The following is a 20,836-nucleotide window of genomic DNA, read 5'->3' as shown; positions in this document are numbered from 1 at the left end:
TTGACCATCCCCTCCTCCAACCAAACTGCCGAAAGCTGGAGGAACCCCTTCTCGCCTTTACTATTGCTGGCTACGCATCCACCACACTTTATGCTAATGCAGTGGTAAATGCTTAGAAGTTCTGTAGGTTCAAACATTCCTTAAATCCTGGTTGCCTTAGCCATGTGACAGTTTATTCCTGAACCATACAACTGTAGTGTAGGTTTTCAACAGGATGACTCCAGCTCGGACCCACCCTAGTCACCTGGAGCCTGAATTTTGGATTCTGCCTTCAGGCACTCTAGGCCTCAAGCTTGTAGAACATCTTGGTCTCTGTTTATTCTTCTACCAAACTACACCATTGTTTCTTCAAAAGCTACCTTACAACGTAATATTCATGCTTTGAATAACTAGGAGCCAATTGAAATTATTACCTGTCTTTGTTCTCAGGCCTGTAGTCCTACATAGGAGGCTGAAGCAGAAGGGTCAGCCCAGGAGTTCTAGACCAGATTGGGCAACACAGGAACTTTCTCTTTGTGTTCAGGCTGATCAGAACTCTGTCTCCTTTTCTATTTATTACCTACGTTTCTTCCTTCCTTCCTTCCTTCCTTCCTTCCTTCCTTCCTTCCTTTCAGTACTGGGGCTTGAACTCAGAGCCTTGTATTTGATAGGCAGATACTTTACTACTGAGCCACACCCCCAGCCTTTTCCTACTTTCCGATCCTCTCTGGGACTAGGGACATGTCAGCAGGGCTTGCTTTTTCCTGCGTGGGCCTCAGCCTTGCTGTCACAAATGATCTGGTTTGTAGATCATTGAGCTTTCATTTCTATTTCTGCCTTTACAATTGTCACACAGACCTGGTTTTCAGGGGGCTTTAGGAAACCTGTCACTTGAGCTCTCACCTAATCTGTCAGTTATAGGTTTGTATTCTTCCTATTATCTCAGAGCTAGATGGTGTGCCGAGCCTGTTTCCTTCTCTGTGTTAGGCATATGGGTTCTGATTGGGTTTTGTTTCTGTAACCTCTTTGTGGAGCTCTCTGTAAGACTTCCTGTCTGTCCCAATCCCACTCATTGCTTACTTGGGATCAGGAGTTGGTCCTTTCACATAATGTTTCTGGGGCCAGTCAGACCTCTTCCCTAATCCCTTGCTAACCACTTTCCTCTCATTAGGGCATGGGTTATCAGTAGATATTGTTTTGGTTTTCTTTCCTTTTTTTCCTCCATTGGGAGTATTTGTTGAACAAATGGGAGGTTCTTTGGGGAGTAAACATCCCTATGAGTCTTGTGACAGGACAAGAGCCATCCCTGTACAAAGAATCTGTTTTGTTCTTCCTCTAGGTTTACTGACACATAAAAATTGCATATATTCAAGTTGAGTACTGGTGGCTCAAGACTGTAATCCTAGCTATTCAGGAGGCAGAGATATGAGGATTGCAGTTTGAAGCCAACCTGGGCAGGAAAGTCTGTTAGATTTATCGCCAATAAATTACCAAAAAAAAAAAAAAAAAAAAAAAAAGCTGGAAGCAGAGCTGTGGCTCTAGTGATAAAAGTGCTACCTTTGAGCAAAAGAAGCCCAGGGAGCCTGAGTTCAGTTCAAGTCTAGGACCAGTGCATATCCACGTGCACGCGCATGCGCGTGCGCACACACACACACACACTGCATATATTCAAGATGTGCAACATGATGATTTGATGTATGCATTGTGAAGTGACTGCCATGGTGATTTACATATTCATTATCACATGATGTTACTTTTCTGTGGGGAAGGGGAAGGGGAGAGGGGTGAGAATATTTAAGATCTACTTTTGCAAATTCCAAGAAGACAATTTATTATTATTAAATACTGCACATTTGATCACCAGAATTTATTCATATTAGAACTGAAGATTATATTATGACCCATATTTAATCCATGTTTTCCCATTTCCTCCAGACTCTGACAATTGTCACCTACTTTCTACTTCTGTACATTTCACATACAAGTTAGATCATGCCACACACCATACTTGTTTTATGGGATTTTTTTTTGTGTGGTGGTGAGGAGGTAGGTTTTTTTTTTGTGTGTGTGTGTGTGTGTGCTGGTAGTAGGGCTTGAGCTCTGAGACTTGATGTATCACTTAGCTTTTTCACCGAAGGTTATTGTTCTACCATTTGAGCCACATCTCCAGTTCTAGCTGTGTGTGTGTGTGTGTGTACATGTGTGTGCGCTGATACTGTGGCTTGAACTCCGGGGCTGGGCACCTAAGTTGGCACTTTCATCTTTTTGGTGGTAAATTGGAGATAAGAGTCTCACAGATTTTCATGCCTGGTCTGGCTTTGAACTGAGAACTTAAGATCTCAGCTTCTTTGAGTAGGTAGGACTACAGGTGTGAGACCAGCACCTGAATATGTTGATTATTTTTGAGACAGGGTCTTGCTTCCCACTTAGATCCAAGCCATGATCTTCAATTTAGGCTTCCTATTGTTGCTGGAACCATAGGCTTATGCCTCCATGTTCAGCTTCCTTCCATTGTAATGAAATCTTGTGGACATTTTCTGTCCCAGCTGATCTACAACCATGACCTTCCCAATCTCAGCCTCCCACGTTGGTTTAGATAAGAGTTGCATACCACTGCACCTAGTTATAGGTTGAGAGGGGCAGTGCTGAACTTTTCTTCCAGGGCTAGCCTTGAATTGTTGATCAACCTAGCCTCAGCTTCCCAAGCTAGGATTATAATCATGAGCCACTGGTGTCTGGCTGGTGAATCTCTTTTCCTCTCACTAATATCTTCTGAACTATACCATCTGCCACAGCCCAGGGGGCTTCTCAGCAGACCCCTGCTGAGCCAAAATGGTGGAGAGGGAGCCCTCTCTGGTTAAGACTTTCCTTCAGGGCTGGGGATATAGCCTAGTGGCAAGAGTGCTTGCCTCGTATACATGAGGCCCTGGGTTCAATTCCCCAGCACCACATATACAGAAAACAGCCAGAAGTGGCGCTGTGGCTCAAGTGGCTGAGTACTAGCCTTGAGGAAAAAAAAGAAGCCAGGGACAGTGCTCAGGCCCTGAGTCCAAGCCCCAGGACTGGCCAAAAAAAAAAAAAAAAGACTTTCCTTCAGAGCCATGCTAGAATGCTGGGTGAGATGTGTGCAGATGCATTGCAAGAGCATCCTGGTTTATGAGGATGCTGTGTGCTTTTCAGTCCTTGTGATCTGGCTTTAGGGGGCTGGGCTAGGCTGGGGGAGATATCACCATTGGGTATACTCTACCAGGCCTAGAGGAATCACTAGGAGCAGGAGTCTTTCCAGGGCTACTTGGTATTTCTCATCTCATGTAGGCTTTGTGTGCTTGGATGCAGGAATCTGCCCGAAACAGTCTCCTGAGTTGGTTGCTCTTGGCTGGGTAGGCTGGTTGCTTTGCCTATTCAAGGGAGCCAGTTTCCTGCCCCCAAGCTCATCCATCACAGCAGATTGTCTAGGACTGAGTCTCAAGAAAGGAGATGCCAGTGTTCCCAGGCTCTGTGTTGACAGGCTCTGAATTGAGTTTGCCTAGTAGAGCCAGGGTGCTGGGAGACAGGAAAAGAACATCCAGGGTTCTGTTTCAGGTATCAGGCTGGCCTAGGGCCTGAGTCCAGAGCCCACAGCTGTGTGTTGGTTCCTGGCCCTCATAGATATGACACATTTATTCCTTACTAAAAATTCGGCTCTGCCCCTCCACATAAATCACCTGTGTTTAGCTAGCTATGGGCCCGTAGCCTGGGGTGACTTAGACTAATGAAGGGCCCTATGGCAGGGGCTCAAACCAGTGCCAAGAGGTGTTTTGTGACTTGAATAACCTCCCTGCCTGCCTATGGAATAAGCAGCCCTAGGGCTCCATACCTGCAGCCTGAGTCTCTCCAGAATGTTTCTACCTCCCAGCCTAGCCTGGTGTAGTACACAGTATTGGCTGCTGTTGAGTTCCTAGGAATCTTTCTCCATGTTGTCCAGTCCTTAGGAGCTCAACAGAAGGGGTTTTCAGGCACCTTCCTACCCACAAGGTAAGTAACTTTCAAAAGCTTGGACCCTATTTGTGAAGACCCAAGGCTACTTCTGGGCTGCTTTCCTTAGCCCACTATGCTTCCTCATTTAGAAGTGGCAAATTAGAGTCCTAAAAACTTGCTTCACAGCTGCTTTTGTCTCTCAAACCTAGTGGTTTTTACTTAAGGTGTATACAGCACTGTTCTGAAGTTGTTTTTTATTCATGCATTGTGTGAAAGAAGTAATGAAAAATCAGTATCAATCAGGCACCAGCGGTCATCCATTATTTCAACTGTGAAGGGGGTTGAGATCATGAGGATTATGGTTGCAGACCAGACCCATAGCCCCCCACCCCCAAAATATGTTTGTGAGACCCTCAGCTCAACAGAAATACCTGGTCTGTTGGTACAAGCTTGTTATCCTAGCTATAGCAGAAAGTATAAATAGCATTATAGTCCAAGCCAGCCTAAGCAAAACGTGAAACTCCATCTAAACAAAATAAAACAACAACAAAAACAACAAAAACCCAAATCCAGAGCTTTTTGGGCATCAGTGGCTCATGCCTATAATCCTAGATACTCAGGAAACAGAGAGGTGTGGATTGCAGTGCAAAGCCAATCCAAGAAGGAAAGCCTACAAGACTCTCATTTTCGTTTAGCCACCAAAAGGATGCGGCTCAAGTGGTAGAGCACTAGCCTTCAACAAAAATGTCAGGGACAGCACCCAAGCCCTGAGTTCAGCCCCATGACACACACATAGAAACATAAACAGAGAAACAATAAACAAGAGCAGAGCTGGGTGGCTAGCTACTCCTCAGAGCTTGAGGTCTGAGGATCATGGCTCAAAGCCAGCCCACATAGAAAAGTCCAAGAGACTCTGTCTTCCAAAAAAATAAAAAAGGCTGAACCAAAGGCATGGCTCAAGTGGCAAAGAGTGCTTAGCCATGAATAGAAAGCAAAATGGAGCAAAAGGATGAAACCCTGAGTTCAAGCCCCAGTATTGGTACCAAGAAAAGACTGAAGGCATTCAAGCAGTCTGCCAACCCAATGTCCAGCATCCAAACCCCAGTAACACAAAACAAGCATCAAAATCATTGAATTATGACTTTAAGTTTTGTACTTAGGGTATCTTTTAGGGAAGAGCAACTAGAGATGGAAAAGTGGTCACCTGAGTGTTAGTGGTTCACACCTATAATCATAGCTACTCAGGAGGATGAGATCTAAGAATCATGGTTCAAAGCCAGGGCAGAAAAGTCCAAGAGAGTCCGTCTCCAATGAGCCAGAATAGTGCAGGACTGGAGGCAGGGCTGCAGTCAGGAGCTGAACCTGATCAAGGCCCTGAACTCTAAGCCACTATACTGGCCAAACAAAAAGGAAAGGAAAGTGGTCAGGCCTTTCCACCAGGGCTACCCCCTGGCATCGCTATCTCTGCCCTCCTTTGTTTCTCTTTCACATGTTTAGCTAAGATATTCTTTCAGCCACCCTGGAAGGTCCTATAACCTGTTAGCTTAGTTCCTCTAGGAGCTAATTTTGGATTTTTCATTGAGTTGTGTGGGCTTCCCACGTTTCTGTGATCCTATAGCCCTCTGTCAACCTCATTTTTGCCTTTACAGCAGCTGAGATATCTTTCAGTCACCTCCTAGGGGCATTCTTGGGTCTCCAAGCTCCTCACTGGGATCCTTTTCTGAGCAAAACACATGGCCCAAGCAGTGAATGACCTCAATTTTGCTCTTCCCTTCATCTCTGATGCTTTTTATAAAATTGTGAAAATCAGCCCATGTTCTTCAAAGCCAGGACTGCAAAAGAATAACTGAGCTGGTGGATATTTTCTTGAGAGTAGGGAGAACTCCATGTATCAGGCTATTTCTTTGTGTTGCTGTTGTAGAACTGTGTTTGGGGTAGAGGGCAGAACAGGGAGTCTGAGGTCTTCTTTGCTGACTCCTGCTGCTTCTATCACATTTGCCCCAAAGCCTTTTGTTAGTTTCTGTTTTTAGTTGTTTTGTTTTTTCCCCAGTACTGGCAATTTTTTTTTAACTTAGGGCCTCCCATTTTTTAGGCAAATACTCTACCACTTAAGCCACATCCCCACCCCTTTGCTTAGTCTGTTTTCCAGTCAGGGTTTCACTCCTCATCCACCCTGACCCCAGGCCTCCTAAACAACTATGCACCACCGTGCCCAACCCTGCAGAGCCTTTCTTTTTATGTTCTGTGAGGGATAGGTGGTGGGCCTGCTGCTGTCTCAAAGTTACCCAGAAAAGGTTTTCCAGCTTTTAAGGAAAGTGGTAGGCCATGGAGGAGAGTGGTTAAGGATAAACTTGAGAACCCAATTTTCTTGGGTTCAAATTATAGTACTTGTGTTTTATCAATTGCTTAATGTTTGTTTAGCCTCTTGTAGCCTCAGTTTCCTTATCTTAGAATGTGATAAATACTACTTCTTCATCTTGGGTGTTTGTGATAGTTAAATGGGATCAGGCATGTCAAAGACTTGTGATAAAGCTCAAAATAGGATGGCATATTAATATCTTGTGGGAGCCCTGCTTAGCCGCAGGAATCCAGGGTGTGAGAACTTTAAGTAACCACCTGTTGCCTTCTTTCTGCTTAGGGTATCAAAAAACCATTTACTGAAGTCATCCGTGCTAATATTGGAGATGCCCATGCCATGGGCCAGCAACCTATCACCTTTCTCCGACAGGTGAGCCAGCCCTTGGGAACAGAGGTTGCTGGGAAGGGTTGGCATAGCCTGTGGGGTCAGTCTTTGCCTCCTTGTCTACCCAGCCTCTTCAGGATATAGCAGGCACCAGAATCCCTCAGGGAGGTACCATTGAAGCACTCACTGGTCTTTGATGTCCTCTGGTTCTCTCCCTTAGCTTGTCAAAATTTCTTAAACTTAATTTTGGAGTTGCTTTGATGTAGAAAACTCACAGGAAGACTCTTCTGCAGCACAAGATCCTAGCTTAGTTAGAGAGGACATTTGTTAAGTAGCCAGCAACTAGGCAGAAAACTGTAGTCCCAGTGGGCTGGAAGGTGTTGTGAGAGTGGAGACACACCCTCCAGAGAGAGACTGCGGGGTTTTCCTGTTGGCTGTGCTGCCTGTAATAGGTGGTTTTAGGCAAGCAGAATTCCCCAGAGGACTGACTTAGAGAACTACTGAGGCCATTCTCCAGCCTGCAGGAACTTTGGGCTGTGGAAGCCTGTCACCTGCTGCTCTCCTGGCTGCCTCACTTTGGGCCAGCTCACTCCCAAGGGCCCTAGGTGGAAGCTGGTTTCAGGGGTTCAGTTTGAACACCACAAGAATGCTACATGGGCTGAAAGTGTGGTTTGGTGAACTGGAGGGAAGGAAAGCAGGCTAGGAGAACACCACAGGCAGCCTCAGCAAAGCTACTGAAAGCCTGTTTTACACAAAAATGTCATTCTGTGTATGGTTAAGGAGCACAAGCTGGGACAGCCAACAGAGTTGAGCACTGGCTACTCCACTCCCCTTTTCTCTACTTGTGTCTCCCATTGTAGAGGTGGCACAAAGGTGGAATGGTCCTTCCCCACCCTTGGGGGTCAGAGGACTGGCAGGGGCTGGGAGGCTACAACCCACAGCCTATAGACCTGAGGAACTTAACTCAGGAAATGGAAGAAAGCACCCAAAGCTGATAGTGGTCTAAATAAGGAATGTCCTGCGTTCACTACTGCTGATCTTCAGAGCATGCCAGCTGCCCACGGATATCAGTGTCCCCATCATGGGAAAACGGAACTGACCAAACAGGGAAGGGAGGAGAGCAAACTGTGGCTGTGCCAGAGAGAGGAAGGCAGGAGGAGGGTAAAGGGCCCAGTCCTGGAGGCACTAGCTTTGGAGGGAAGGGGCTAAATCAGCCTCTCATTAAGGCTCCACATGTGCATGCGCCAGGTGCTCTGGCAGAAACAGGCACCAAAACAAAACTTAGTCTCTACTGTCTGTCAAACCCTTCTTCTGTTATGCCCCAGTCACTCGATGACCTCCAAGAAGACCACTGAGAGCCAGACATTCTGAAATGCAAAAGCAAGGCTTTATTCAGGCAAGCTGAAGCTTGGGTCTCTCCCGTTCACCGACTCAGCGGAGATAGGGAGGAGGACCCGGGCTGAATTTTTGCTGGGCTTATAAAGTCAAAAACCACAAAGTTACAGTAACCAGGTGTTTACAGATCTGATTGGCTCTGGGCTAGGGGCAACATTCCAGGGTGGACAGAGGTTATCAAAACAGTCTCTCCGCTGTCTGTGTTCTGACAACCTGTCCTGCTACATGGAGTATTTGGCGGCCTGGGCGGGCTCATAGTGCCTGTTTATCTTTGGCTAGCATGGCTATTTCTCAGAGCCTGTGCAGGCCCAAGGTTACAGGCACAAAGTGGGGCCTGGCTGGCTTTAAGATAGCTTTGTTCAAGAAATTTACAGTTTAGCAGTCTCAGCAGAAACAAGTCAGTTCCTGGTATTCGGGTGGGCTCTGGGTTACTCAGTTTAAACAATAAACAAAATGGGGGCTGCCTGAAAATGGAGTCATTTTGGCTTTTCACTTCAAATCCAGCCCTGCCCAAGGTCATAGCAAACCTTGACTTTCCTGTAGCGCGCTGCCACTTGCAGCCTCTGTGTCTCCTATCAGTTTCGTAAGTGCCCCTGAGGACAGAGGGCAGACCACACTGTTGTTCATTGTGCAGAAAAAGAAAGGCTGGAAAGTCGCATGGCTGGTGTCAGATCTGCGAGCCAAGGACTCCACCCCCACCCTCCTTGGGTGCACCTGGCTCAGCTGGGCTTTGCTAGCACCTTAGTACACGTGTCCTTGGTTAATCCTCCTAATTTGTGAGCTTAGGCTGATTTTCTGTCACAAAGAAAGATGTCCCAGGATTTAAGTATGAGAAAGGGGGTGAGGAGAAAAGAACAGAGGGGGAAGCTGGGGTGGGAGGGCCTCAGCCATGGTTTGCAGGAGTTTTGCAGCCATGTTCCGGTCCGCTGGGCTTTGCCCTCATTAGTCCTGGCATCTAATCAGGAGGCCCCTGGTTGTCAAGACCTTGGATATCTGAGCTTACTATCCTTTATGGACAAGTTGAGGCCAACTGCTTTGTGGCAGCCTGTCTTCTTTGTTTCCTTATACAGCAACTCATTCTTGGTCCCCAAGCCCTGGCCATAGTATCCTCTGGCTCTTGACATTGAAAGAGCTTTCCCACAGAGCCCAATGTCCTGCTCACCCTAGGCCTTGATGGGCTCTACCTCAGTGGCTTGCTGTAGCCCTAGTTTGGGAATTTTCATTAACCCACCATCCCTAGTGTCCTTTGTGTCCCCATGTGGAATGGGAGTGTGAGGGGTTCCCCCTGTACCTGCTCCCTTAGGTGATGGCGCTCTGCACCTACCCAAACCTGCTGGACAGCCCTAACTTCCCAGAAGATGCTAAAAAACGAGCTCGACGGATCCTACAGGCTTGTGGTGGAAACAGTTTGGGTAAGACCCCAACTTGCTGGGTCCCCAGGGGTGTGAAATGGACATGGGTATCCAGAGTGGGTCTGGTCCCATCTTGGAACAGAGGGCTGTGCCTGGAGAGAGGAAAGGAGAGGGGATAGAAAGGGATAGGAGAAAGGGAGAGGGTCAGGGTCTGTGTGTCTGTATGTAGGGGGTGGCTGGTGAATAGCGTGTGCAAAGAAATCTTCTCATTTGTGTTTTCTAAATCTGTGGGGGATTGGACACTTCATTTAACTGGGTTTGGGATTTATAGCTAGGCAAAGGTGTAAGCAAGTGATTACCTTAGCTTTGAGGTTAAGAGTATATGCAGGGGCTGGGGATATGGCCTAGTGGCAAGAGTGCTTGCCTCGTATACATGAGGCCCTAGGTTCGATTCCCCAGCACCACATATACAGAAAATGGCCAGAAGTGGCGCTGTGGCTCAAGTGGCAGAGTGCTAGCCTTGAGCAAGAAGAAGCCAGGGACAGTGCTCAGGCCCTGAGTCCAAGCCCCAGGACTGACCAAAAAAAAAAAAAAAAAAAAAGAGTATGTGCAGTGCTCAGCTTTGCTCCAGTTTTCAGCCTTTCTGTGGCTAACCATGGTGACTGTCACTTGCTGGAGAAGGGATGTGGCCAGGATCCCTGTGATTTCCCTTCTGTGGCTTCCTTCAGTCTGATTTGACCTTCCAATGTTTTCAGGCTCCTGTCACCCTGGCTATGGTGCAGAGAGCCCACACAGAACTTGACTCCTGGCAGAATACTAGGCCCCAGAGGGCTCCACAGAGAAGCTCCTGGAATTTGCCCCACGGATGTGAAAATGATATTTTCTCTTCCTCTCCTGCCAAGATGGATTTCCAACCCCTGGGCCTCTAGTTCTTTGTTCTCATCTCATTTTCTTTCCTGTGTTTATTTTTGCCCCACTCCTTATCCCAGCACATACACAGAGAATCCAACTTGCCTTGCCCTGAGGAAACCTGTGTTTCATATAGCATTCTTAGGACATGTGCTTTAAGGTTCTGAAATGTGAGGATTTTGTGGCTTGCTCAGCCAGGGATTGTTCCCCCTCCCCCACCCAGCCTCAGTCTCTCTCTGCCTCTCCCCTGGACCCACCCTGCCCTGTGCTTACCTGTCTGGCAGTGGTTCTGCTGCCAATCCTTTCTCTGGGCACTACCCTTGTAGTATCCCTCACTGGCAATAACTAACGCCCCTTGCCTTTCTGCCTGCCAGTCTGAATGGGCTGTGAGCCAGTGCCTTGTGTGCCCAGGCCTAAACACAAGCTGGCAGAAAGCAGCCCATAGTCCAGAGTCCTGTTTACCATGCTCCTTTTTCTCCTGACCCCTATATTCAACCCAAAGGACAAAGGTGCTTCTCAAAGACCCCATAACCTCAGGCTCCTCAAGGCCCCAGGGGAGAGGCAGAGAAGGGATTTGGTGTTAGGTGTGTCTGATGTAATGGGAGGTAAAGAGGTGAAGAAGCCAGGTTGAAAGTAACACTTAAAAGAGCTTACCCTAGTAAGTATTCAGTAAATATTGAGTGGGTGGATGAACAGACAAAGAATGTATCAGATACATATGTGGTTGAGATGTTTGCCACAATTACAGGGCCCAGAAAGGTGGGAGTTCGACCTCAACCCATCTTCCCCCACTGACTACAGAGCCAGACACCCTGCCCCTACTTGTTCTCTTGCTGTTTTACAGGATCCTACAGTGCTAGCCAGGGTGTCAACTGCATCCGTGAAGACGTGGCAGCCTATATCACCAGGAGAGATGGTGGTGTGCCTGCAGATCCAGACAATATTTACCTGACCACCGGAGCTAGTGACGGCATTTCTGTACGTGTGGGTGTGATACGCTCTTACCTACTGTTCACTCACATGAAGAACAGGCTTGTATGTAAAGGTCTGAATATTTAGCTGGCTATCAGGGAGACAATCGACACGGACAGTGCTTTACCCTCTGGTCTTTCTGTCCTGATAGCTTATAGTACTGACCTTTTAGACTTCGTAAACCAGATTCCTGCTGCAGCCTTGATTTCCCTCCAAAGTACATACCAGCAGGTCATCTGGAGAGGAGTCCTGGGACATATAAAAGTGGCTCATTGGCCTCTCTGTCACTCAGTGAGTACCAGAGTTCCTCCTCTGCCAGGCACTGTGCCAGGTGCTAGGGAGATCTTGAGCAACCAAACATGTCATTTAGGCTCTGCCTACACACTAGTGCTGGGCAGATGACTATTAATGTCATGTAAATAAATGTCACAGCACTAGTTTTCAGTTTCTCTTCTACTTGGAAGAGGACAAAGTGCATAGGAGGGAACAGAAGTGACGCTGATATGGTGGGAGGGGGTCAGGAAGGTTTTTCCAAGCAAGCTCAGATACAGCGGCAATGGGGAAGACAGGAGAAGGGGGTGTGTTCTGAGCTGAAGATCCGTGTGAGCTGGAGGAAGCATAGCATTTGGCACTAGAGAGACAGGAGAAAAGTGATAGGACATGCAGTGAGAGACAAATAACAGAAACAGGGTTGGGGAGGCAGATGATGGCAGAGCCCTGCAGGGGCTTAGAGACCATGCTCAGCATTGGTGTAATTGTTCTAAAAACCTTGGGGAGTCATTGAAGTATATAAAGCAAGAAAGACACCAGACACCAGAGGCTCATGCCTATAACCCTAGCTATTCAGAAGGCTGAGATCTGAGGATCACAGTTGAAAGTCAGCCCTGGCAGGAAAGTGGATGAAACTTGTATCTTCAATTAACTACCAAAAAGCTGGAATTAGAGCTGTGGTTTAAGTGGTAGACAATCATTAGCCTGGAGAAACAAAGCTAAGGGACAACATCCAAGCCTTGGATTCAACCTCCAGGACCAGAACAAAAAAATATAAACCAGGGCTGGGAATGTGGCACAGTGGTAGAGTGCTAGCCTTGCATGCATAAAGACCTGGGTTCGATTACTCAGTACCACATAAGCAGAAAAAGCCAGAAGTGGTGCTATGGCTCAAGTGGTAGAGTGTTAAGCAAAAAGAAGCCAAGGACAGGGCTCAGGCCCCGAGTTCAAGCCCCAGGACTGGTAAAATAAATAAATAAATAAACAAATAGAAGCCAGAAGGACACGACTCAATATTCTTTTTTCCCCCAGTCCTGGGGCTTGGACTCAGGGTTTGAACACTGTCCCTGGCTTCTTTTTGCTTAAGGCTATAATACTACCATTTGACCCACAGTGCCACTTCTGGAGTTTTCTGTTTATGTGGAGTTGAAGAATCAAACCCAGGGCTTTATGCATGCAAAGCAGGCACTCTACTGCTAAGCCATATTCCCAGCCCCATGATTCGATATTCTTAAATTAAACTTTGACTTGTCTAGGAAGAGCCTCATGACGGATGGGAGGGAGTATTAAGGATTGAGAGAAGAGGTGGCTTTGGATTGGAGATCAGCCATTGATTGGGGGTAGAGCCACTAATAGTAGTTATTGCCAGAGGAATCTGGAATCCTGGACTTGGGGAAATGTGTTGCACTCTTTCTCCTCCACTCCCCTCTTTCCTGCTCCCCTTCCTTCTCCCCTCTCCACTGTCCCCTCTCTTACCTCTCCTCTCTCTTCTCTCACTCTACACCCCCATCCCACCCACTTTCAGTGCTAGGGATAGAAGCCAGGGTTTCCCTGATAGGCAAGTTCTCTACCACTGAGCTACATACATCCTTGCCATTCCTTTTGTCAGGCTCCTTCTTGGAGCCAGTGCTAGATGGTGTCAGCTTATTTTTTTTCTCTCTATTCATGGAGCCATATGTTATCTGGTCCACTTCTTATTGGAGCTGTGTTTGTTGTCTCCTGACCTCAAAGACTCCTGTTTTTGACGCTGAGTACTTAGCTCATTTGCTGAAAGCCATTCACATAAATGCATTACACTCTTACTTGAGCTTAAGGAAACAGGCCCAGAGATATTAAATAGCTGACCAGCTTTGTTTCCATTCTTGTGATGTTTGGGATTGTGATGGAATTCCAGCCCCCAACCACAACATCTTCCATTTCTTTTTTCTTTTCCTTTTTTTTTTTTGCCAGTCCTGAGGCTTGGACCCAGGGCCAGAACACTGTCCCTGGCTTCTTTTTGCTCAAGGCTAGCACTCTACCTCTTGAGTCACAGGTCCACTTCCCAGTTTTTCTGTTTATGTGGTGCTGAGGAATTGAACCCAGGTGAGCACTCTACCACTAGGCCACATCCCCAGCCCAACATCTTCCATTTCTTGTACTGTTAAGCTCCTTCTCCATTCCCTGAGAAACAGTATTGGCCAGGTCCTGGAGGAGGAAAGGGATGTGTCCACAAGATTCAGTGAAAAAGCTGTTTGCATTTTGCAATCTGGTGACTTTTTTTTAGTCTCTTCTCTGATAATTTTTTAAAAATTAATTTACTTTGTTGTTATTATAAAGGTGATGTACGGAGGGATTGCAATTACACAAGTCAGGTAATGACTACATTTCCTTTCATATAGTGCCTTCTATTCCTTATTCTCTCCCAGTCCCTCCCTTCCTGTCTCTACCTACAAGTTGTATAGTTCATGTTCATCAATGTCCAGTGAGCTCCATTGCTGCACTTTTTCACCCTTTTTCCCTAGAGCTGGTGACCTTCTTGCAGCAAGCAACCCAACAGTCTGGAATATGCCCACGTGTAAGATGGAGGCTTCTCCCTTCAGAGGGCTTTGGCTTATTAACTCTGAATTATTACCTCCTCCACCAACACCGGGCTGGTTTCCCACAGCTTATATTCTCAGGAATCCTACATAAACCCCGCTTAGCCTTGAATACAGGTCATCGCCATCTGGTGGCAGTGATCAGGTATTTCATTTCATTTCAACTGTTCCCTGGTCTTTCCAATCATGGGCAACTGATTGGGCTTATAGATAAAACACCCTCTCTTTCAGCCTAAGGTCAGACAAATGCTAAGAAAGGACTGGTTTGGGGACTTCTATTTAGGAAGCATTAAAAATACTAACAAGTGTTCAACTATATGCCACTCACTGTGCCAAGAACATCATAATATTCTACTTTGCTTATTCTTAGAGCAGCCCTTATGTTACAGATGAGGAAACGGACTCAGGGGTGTGAAACAACTTTTGAGTGAAAGGCTGAGGTTCAGACTGATCACGTTTGTGTGGCCCTCAGCTTCCAAAGGCTGGGAGAGGGGCAGGGACCCTCTAGCAGTGACTTCTTCATTGCAGACCATCTTGAAGATCCTTGTCTCCGGTGGTGGCAAGTCACGGACAGGAGTGATGATCCCAATTCCTCAGTACCCCCTCTACTCGGCCGTCATCTCTGAGCTTGATGCCATCCAAGTGAACTACTACCTAGATGAGGAGAACAAATGGGCACTCAATGTGAATGAGCTCCAGCGGGCAGTGCGGGAGGCCAAAGATCACTGTGACCCCAAGGTGCTCTGCATCATCAACCCTGGGAACCCCACAGGTCTGCACTTAACTCCTTTGCCACTTTCTTGGGGGGTGAGGGTGGCTGAGGTACTGGGTGTTTATGGAATCAAGTGAGATACTCTCGACTCCCAGTTTCCCAATACAATTCTAGGCTTTGCTAAAATAAACCGGAAGATTTTCCTTAGGTAGCCCCAGGGAGTGAGTAAACACAGGCAGTTTCTTAAGTTTTATTATTAAAACCAGTTCTTTTTCTTCTTCCTGTTCTCCCATTTGCCAAGACTAGCCTCCTTGAGATTATTCATGCACAAACTGTCATTGATCTTAGGCCTTCATTTACTTTCACTCCCACTTGTTTTTCTGAACCAATTTTTACAAGACTGGTGTGCACATTTTCTCTTTGATACAACATTACCATGTCGTACCTTGAGGTCTGAGAAGGAAATGGCCATATTCAGAACAAAAACAAGCCACAAAACAAAAAAGCCTATTTCTACAAGTTGAAAAGCATCCCCTTCCCTGCAATACTCAGCTGAATGACTATTTTGATCGTTCCGGGCTGCTAGCTTTATATGCCTCCAGTACTATTTTGATGCTGAGAACAAGGGCTCCTCTTTCCTCCTTTGTTGAGATAAATTGGATCTGGGCCCAAAATGCATTGGAATTCATTGTGGAATCTGCTTTTCCGGAACATCGGATGATGCTTCAATCAACTGAAAGCACCACTTGAATTCCCAAGTACAGAAAGGGGGTGCAGCTGCTAGGGCACTGGCATATTTTCCCAGTGCATTCGGGGGAGGGATGAAGACTCTACCCATGATGCTGTGGAAAATTGACACCTTAGAGTCACACTCTCAACGTGAGCTGTAGGTCAGAATCACAAGGGAGTTGGGGAGACATCTCAAGACTAGGCCTTATCCCAGACTTCTTGGGGATAAGTTCCTTGCAGCTGATGAAAATCATTTCTTTTAGCACAGTGGTTCTCAAACTTAAGCTGTTGGAAATACATAGTTTGGGTCCAATTCCTGCATATTTTGATGTCATTGAACTGGGTAGAGCTTGAGAATTTGAATTTTTAAGCAGATGTCAGGTTGGTGAACTATACTTGGAGCATCTTAGGGCTACATACACTTTTGAATTAGTACTTTCTTGGCCAGGTGTTTACGTGAATCCTTTTGACTAGCTAATCTGTGAAGAAAGAATTTTCCTGTTTTAAATAAAGGGGTCATATGAATATATGTTAATTAAGTACTTTGTATAAAAAGCAACTTTATGAGTTGTCAGAATCAGGTTTTATGCTCTGGGGCCCTTAATTTCTGTGGGTAAAGAATCAATCATCTATTAGAAGGGGGCTATTGGGAGGTGGATATGACCTGGGATGACTGTATCTTGTCTGGACCACACAGTTTACTAGTTTGACTAAGCCAGTCAAAATAGGCTGGTATAGTAAGCACTAGTACTCTTGTCCTTTCAAGATAGAAATCCAGTCAAGACTAAAGAGATTGGGTAGTGGAGCAGCGAAGTCCAGGGGTAACATAGGCCACCTGAATCTCCACCATTTGTCTGGAGAGCCTTGCTTCATCCCACAGCTCTGCTGTCCCTAGGTTGTATTTCTTCTCAGAAAAGACATGTCCTTGGAGCAGCCTTGCGCTTCCCAAGAGTGGAGTAACCTTGGAAGACAGTTTCTTTCTCTCATGGTTTCACCAAAACTCCCAGATTGGGTGTGTACTTGAACCACCTGCCCATCTCTAACCAGTCAAATCACTGGCCAGTTTTGTGTCACATACCCCTTGATATGTAACTCACAGAAGCCAGGGTTGTGCAGCAGGCACAAGCTATAGTCAGTTCACAGGGAATTCTTTGGGCCCAACCTCCGCCAAGGGGTTCTTGAAGTCCTCCCTTTGCAGGCCTAGATCAAAGTCATATCAACAGAGTTGTGCCAATGCCTCTCTAAATACACATAGGACTTTCCTTTCATCACTGTTTGTGTGTTTGTCTTGTTAGTGGCTTGGTGGACATGCTCTGAGTGACAGCTGTGCTCATACTCTAGGGAGACATAAGCTGTGTCTTTATCTGCAAGTTTGCATATGTACATTTGTGGGAATGAGATTATTTGCCTCCATTTGATCTCATTTCCTCTACTAGGCTGAGGGTTTTATTCTTTTGTTTCTTAAGACAGTCTCCCTTTGTGCAGCTAATATGTATATACTGTTATACCTGGCCTAGGCTGAGGGCATTTTGATCCCTTTTGGCAGCTTCCTTTTATGGTCTCCTTGGTATTTAGTGAACATGTTTTCATATGTCCTCATGCTCAAATCCTTGCTTGTATTCTTATTTTTTTGGTACTGGGGATCAAACCCAGGAAGTTGCACTTGGTAGCCATGTGCTTTGCCATTGAGCTACATCCTAGCCCTTGCTTGTATTCATAACAGGATACAGTTGTGGGATCACCTACCTGGGAGGGCGAGACCCAGGAGGGTTTGTAGACAGCTTTTGCTCTGCTCTCTGCCCCCCCGCCCCATTTCTGAGGGCAATGGCTGGTTCTACATAGAAATCAGGGCCAGATGCTGATGGCTCATGCTTGTAATTTTAGCTACTCAAGAAGCTGAGATGTGAGGATCATAGTTTAAAGTCAGCCTGGGCAGGAAAGACCATGAGATTCTTTATATCTAATTAACCAACAAAACGCTGGAAGTAGAGCTGTGGCTCAAATGGTAAAGTGCTAGCTTTGAGTGAAAAAGCTAAGGGACAGCACCCAGGCACTTAGATCATGCCCCAGTGCTGGCACATAAAAAAGGAAAGAAAGAAAGAAAGAAATCAGGGCCTGCCATTCTCCTACAGTCTCAGAGCCTTGAGTTTGCTGTATATGAAGCTCAGCTGGCACTTGATTATGAAGAGAAATTGTTTTATAAATAGTTCAGGACACGCTTGGCACTGGTGGTTCACACTTATAATCCTAGCTACTCAGGGAGCTGTAATCTGAGGAACACAATTTGAAGCTAGCCTGTGCATGAAAGTCTTAAGACTATTTCTCCATTTAACCACCAGAAAGCCAGAAGTAGAGCTATGGCTCAAGTAGTAAAACAGAAATTCTGGCTAAATTCTATCATGTTCTTACAAGTTATGTGTATATAAATAATTTATACATATGTACATATTATATATATGTGTGTATATATATATATATAATTTGCCAGTCCTGGAACTTGAACTCAGGGCCTGGGCACTGTCCTTGAGCTTCTTTCTGCTCAAGGCTAGCATTCTACCTCTTGGGCCATAGTGCCACTTCTGGTTTTTCTGTTTATGTGGTGCTGAGTAATTGAACCCAGGGCTTCGTGCATGCCAGGCAAGCACTCTACCACTAGCCACATTCCCAACCCTTATATTTTCTTATAGACAAGATTATAAGCATTTTTAACAAAAAAAAATATTCTATATACTGTTCTACATTGCAATATATGTTTACATATAACATGCATTTATGTGGGCAGATATATACACTAATGTGTATATATAATATACATAAACATACTAGACATACTGTATATCTAGTTTAGAAACAGTTGTGTGGAGGGGCATGTATGTACATGCATGTGTGGGTGTGCCTGTGTGTGCCAGTGCAGGGGCTTGAAAACTCAGGGTCTGAGCTATGTCTCTTAGTTCATTACTCAAGGCTGGTGGCTCTACCACTTGATTCACAGCTTCGCTTTGGTATTTTGGGAGATAAGATTCTCACGAGTTTTCCTGCCCAGGCTGGCTTCTACCCATGATCCTCAGATCTCAGCCTCCTGAGTAACTAGGAGTACAGGTGTGAACCATCAGTACTTGGTTTAAAAACAGTCTTTTAAAAGCCTGATGGTAGTGGTGCTTTTCCAGTGGGTAGTGTGAGCAGATCACCCACTCCAGTGAAGTCTCAGAAAATATTGTAGAAAGATTCCATGTGCACTTTCTTGCCTTTGTTGCTTTGCCCACTTGTACCTGAGGTCTGTCCTGTGAGCAGCTGGGTTATTACTCATTTCTTTGAAATGGCTATCTTTCCTGCTGGTGTTGAGTTTCACCCTGAAGGTGGGAGTTTCACCCCAGGAAGACCACAGCATGCTTGTCGTGGTCCTTCGCAATGCTCAGCAATCCTTCAGCTCCCAGGAGACACTACCACTGTTGTCCGAGTTATATGACTTAGTATTTGTTCTGCACATATTTATTAAGCACCTGTTAAGTGCCAGTTCTGAGGGTAGATGGTGAGGCAGGGTAGACCCTGTCCCCACCTTAGAGAGCTTCTGTATGCGTTTGAGGAGAAAATATTTCCAGAAAATCTCAGTAATTTACTTGTGAATTCAGCCAGTGTGGTCATCCCTTTATGTCACTGCTGGTGCATATTAGGGAGAGCAGGGGTAAATTTAATTTTTGTTTTTCTGCTCCTTATGACACTTCAATGACTTCCTATCCCCCAGAACAGATAAACACTGCTCACACGCATGCATGCACGTGGACACAGACTCAAGGAACAGCAAGAGCTAGGCACTGGTGTCTCAGGCCTATAAACCTAGCTTCTCAGGAGGCTGAAATCTAAGGATTCCAGTTTGAAGCCAGACTGGGCAGACGAATCTGTGAGATTATCTCCAATTACCAGCAAGAAGTTCAAATGGTGGAGTATCAACCATGAACAAAAAGCCAAGTGAGAGCATGAGTTCAAGTCCCTGTAGCAGTGCCAAAACAAACAAAAGAAAAGAACAGCAAGAAAGTTCGATATGTAGCAGTACTTCCTCCACCTACCTGGCTTCTGTGGGATCCCTAGAGATTGACCTTTCACCAACATGCACACCGCTAGAGGGGGGAGGGGTCTCCAGAGTCTCAGAGAACACAGGACACCTCAGTGATTCTGCATGGGATTCTGGCCTGGAGTCAATTTAAACATCATTACAACCTACATTTTGGTTTTCTTGGGGATTTTATAGGCCAGGTACAAAGCAGAAAGTGCATAGAAGATGTGATTCACTTTGCCTGGGAAGAGAAGCTCTTTCTCCTGGCTGATGAGGTAAGAGCAGTCCCAGCTCCCTCTCAGAGATGGGTGGGGGTGAGAGTACCTTCCTAGGGGAGGGATCCAGGTCTGAGTGTTCTGAAGCCAGAGAGAACTTTCTGGCCCAAAGGCAAAGATGTCATTTTGTAACCTAATTATCCCTATATTGACTCAGATTCATTGTAAATCTCAGAAATTTAACACAGATTACTTAAGCTTTGGGAAGAAAAAAGGTAAAGAGGAAAAGATGTTAGGGCCACAGGAGTGCTACTAGATATAGGAACTCAAAGCAAACCTTCTAAGTTCTCTCTCCTTTCCGCTCTCTATGTTGACCTCAGATGCAGAACTATTATCTTTGCAGCCTAGAAAGTGGGCTTTTTATCTTGGTAGTTTCAGCAAAAGTCTGTTGTGATTCATTGATTGAGCTTAGGTTGCAGCCTGATTGCAGGTTGGCTAGACTTAGAGCAAGGAATGGTCTTCTCTCTGTCCTCCCCAAACCTCCAAATAGAAAGCAGGAGAGGAGGAAGGGAGAAGCCAGGGAACTCTTGCTGGAAAAGCGAGAAAGGCTGCCCCATGAAAGAAATGACTGATGTCTGCACCTCAGAAGGTGCAGTTGTGTGTCCTGCTATTTCCATAGCTTCCTTCTAGTTTAATTCTCTTAATAGCCTATGAGGATAAGATCTTACATTAGTCCCATACTGTTGCTTCTTGAATCCGAATTCTGATGTGAGCCCTGCCCATTCTTTCCCTGCCCTGCAAGGTATAAATGAGGATCTATCCAATTCCATTTTCATTTCATCCTCATTTTTGCAGTTTCTGACGCACTACCTTTTTCACTCTTAGGATCCTTATCCTGCCTCAACACAAAAACAACTTACCTACCAAATGTTGCCATAATTATAGATGGCTCTGAAACCTTGATTTCTGCAGGAGGGAAAGGGCAACACAAAGGCCCATGGTTTTCCTTGTGGTCTGGGAGGAGGAACAGGGGACA

General features: G+C 45.9%; 1 protein-coding gene across 1 annotated transcript in view; it reads left to right on the top strand.

Moving 5' to 3' along the window:
* Positions 1-20,836, top strand: part of Gpt2 (glutamic--pyruvic transaminase 2) — a 39,163-nt gene that overhangs the window by 6,984 nt on the left and 11,343 nt on the right. The window contains exons 3-7 of the mRNA XM_048355682.1: positions 6,575-6,664; positions 9,318-9,426; positions 11,120-11,253; positions 14,622-14,865; positions 19,781-19,860. Of these exons, the coding sequence (XP_048211639.1) occupies positions 6,575-6,664; positions 9,318-9,426; positions 11,120-11,253; positions 14,622-14,865; positions 19,781-19,860 (657 nt within the window). The remainder of the gene's footprint in view (positions 1-6,574; positions 6,665-9,317; positions 9,427-11,119; positions 11,254-14,621; positions 14,866-19,780; positions 19,861-20,836) is intronic.

This window comes from Perognathus longimembris, chromosome 10, assembly GCF_023159225.1.
Source record: "Perognathus longimembris pacificus isolate PPM17 chromosome 10, ASM2315922v1, whole genome shotgun sequence".
Classification (NCBI taxonomy): domain Eukaryota; kingdom Metazoa; phylum Chordata; class Mammalia; order Rodentia; family Heteromyidae; genus Perognathus; species Perognathus longimembris.
Note: the sequence above shows the minus strand (reverse complement) of the source record. Positions and strands in the feature narration are given on the sequence as shown.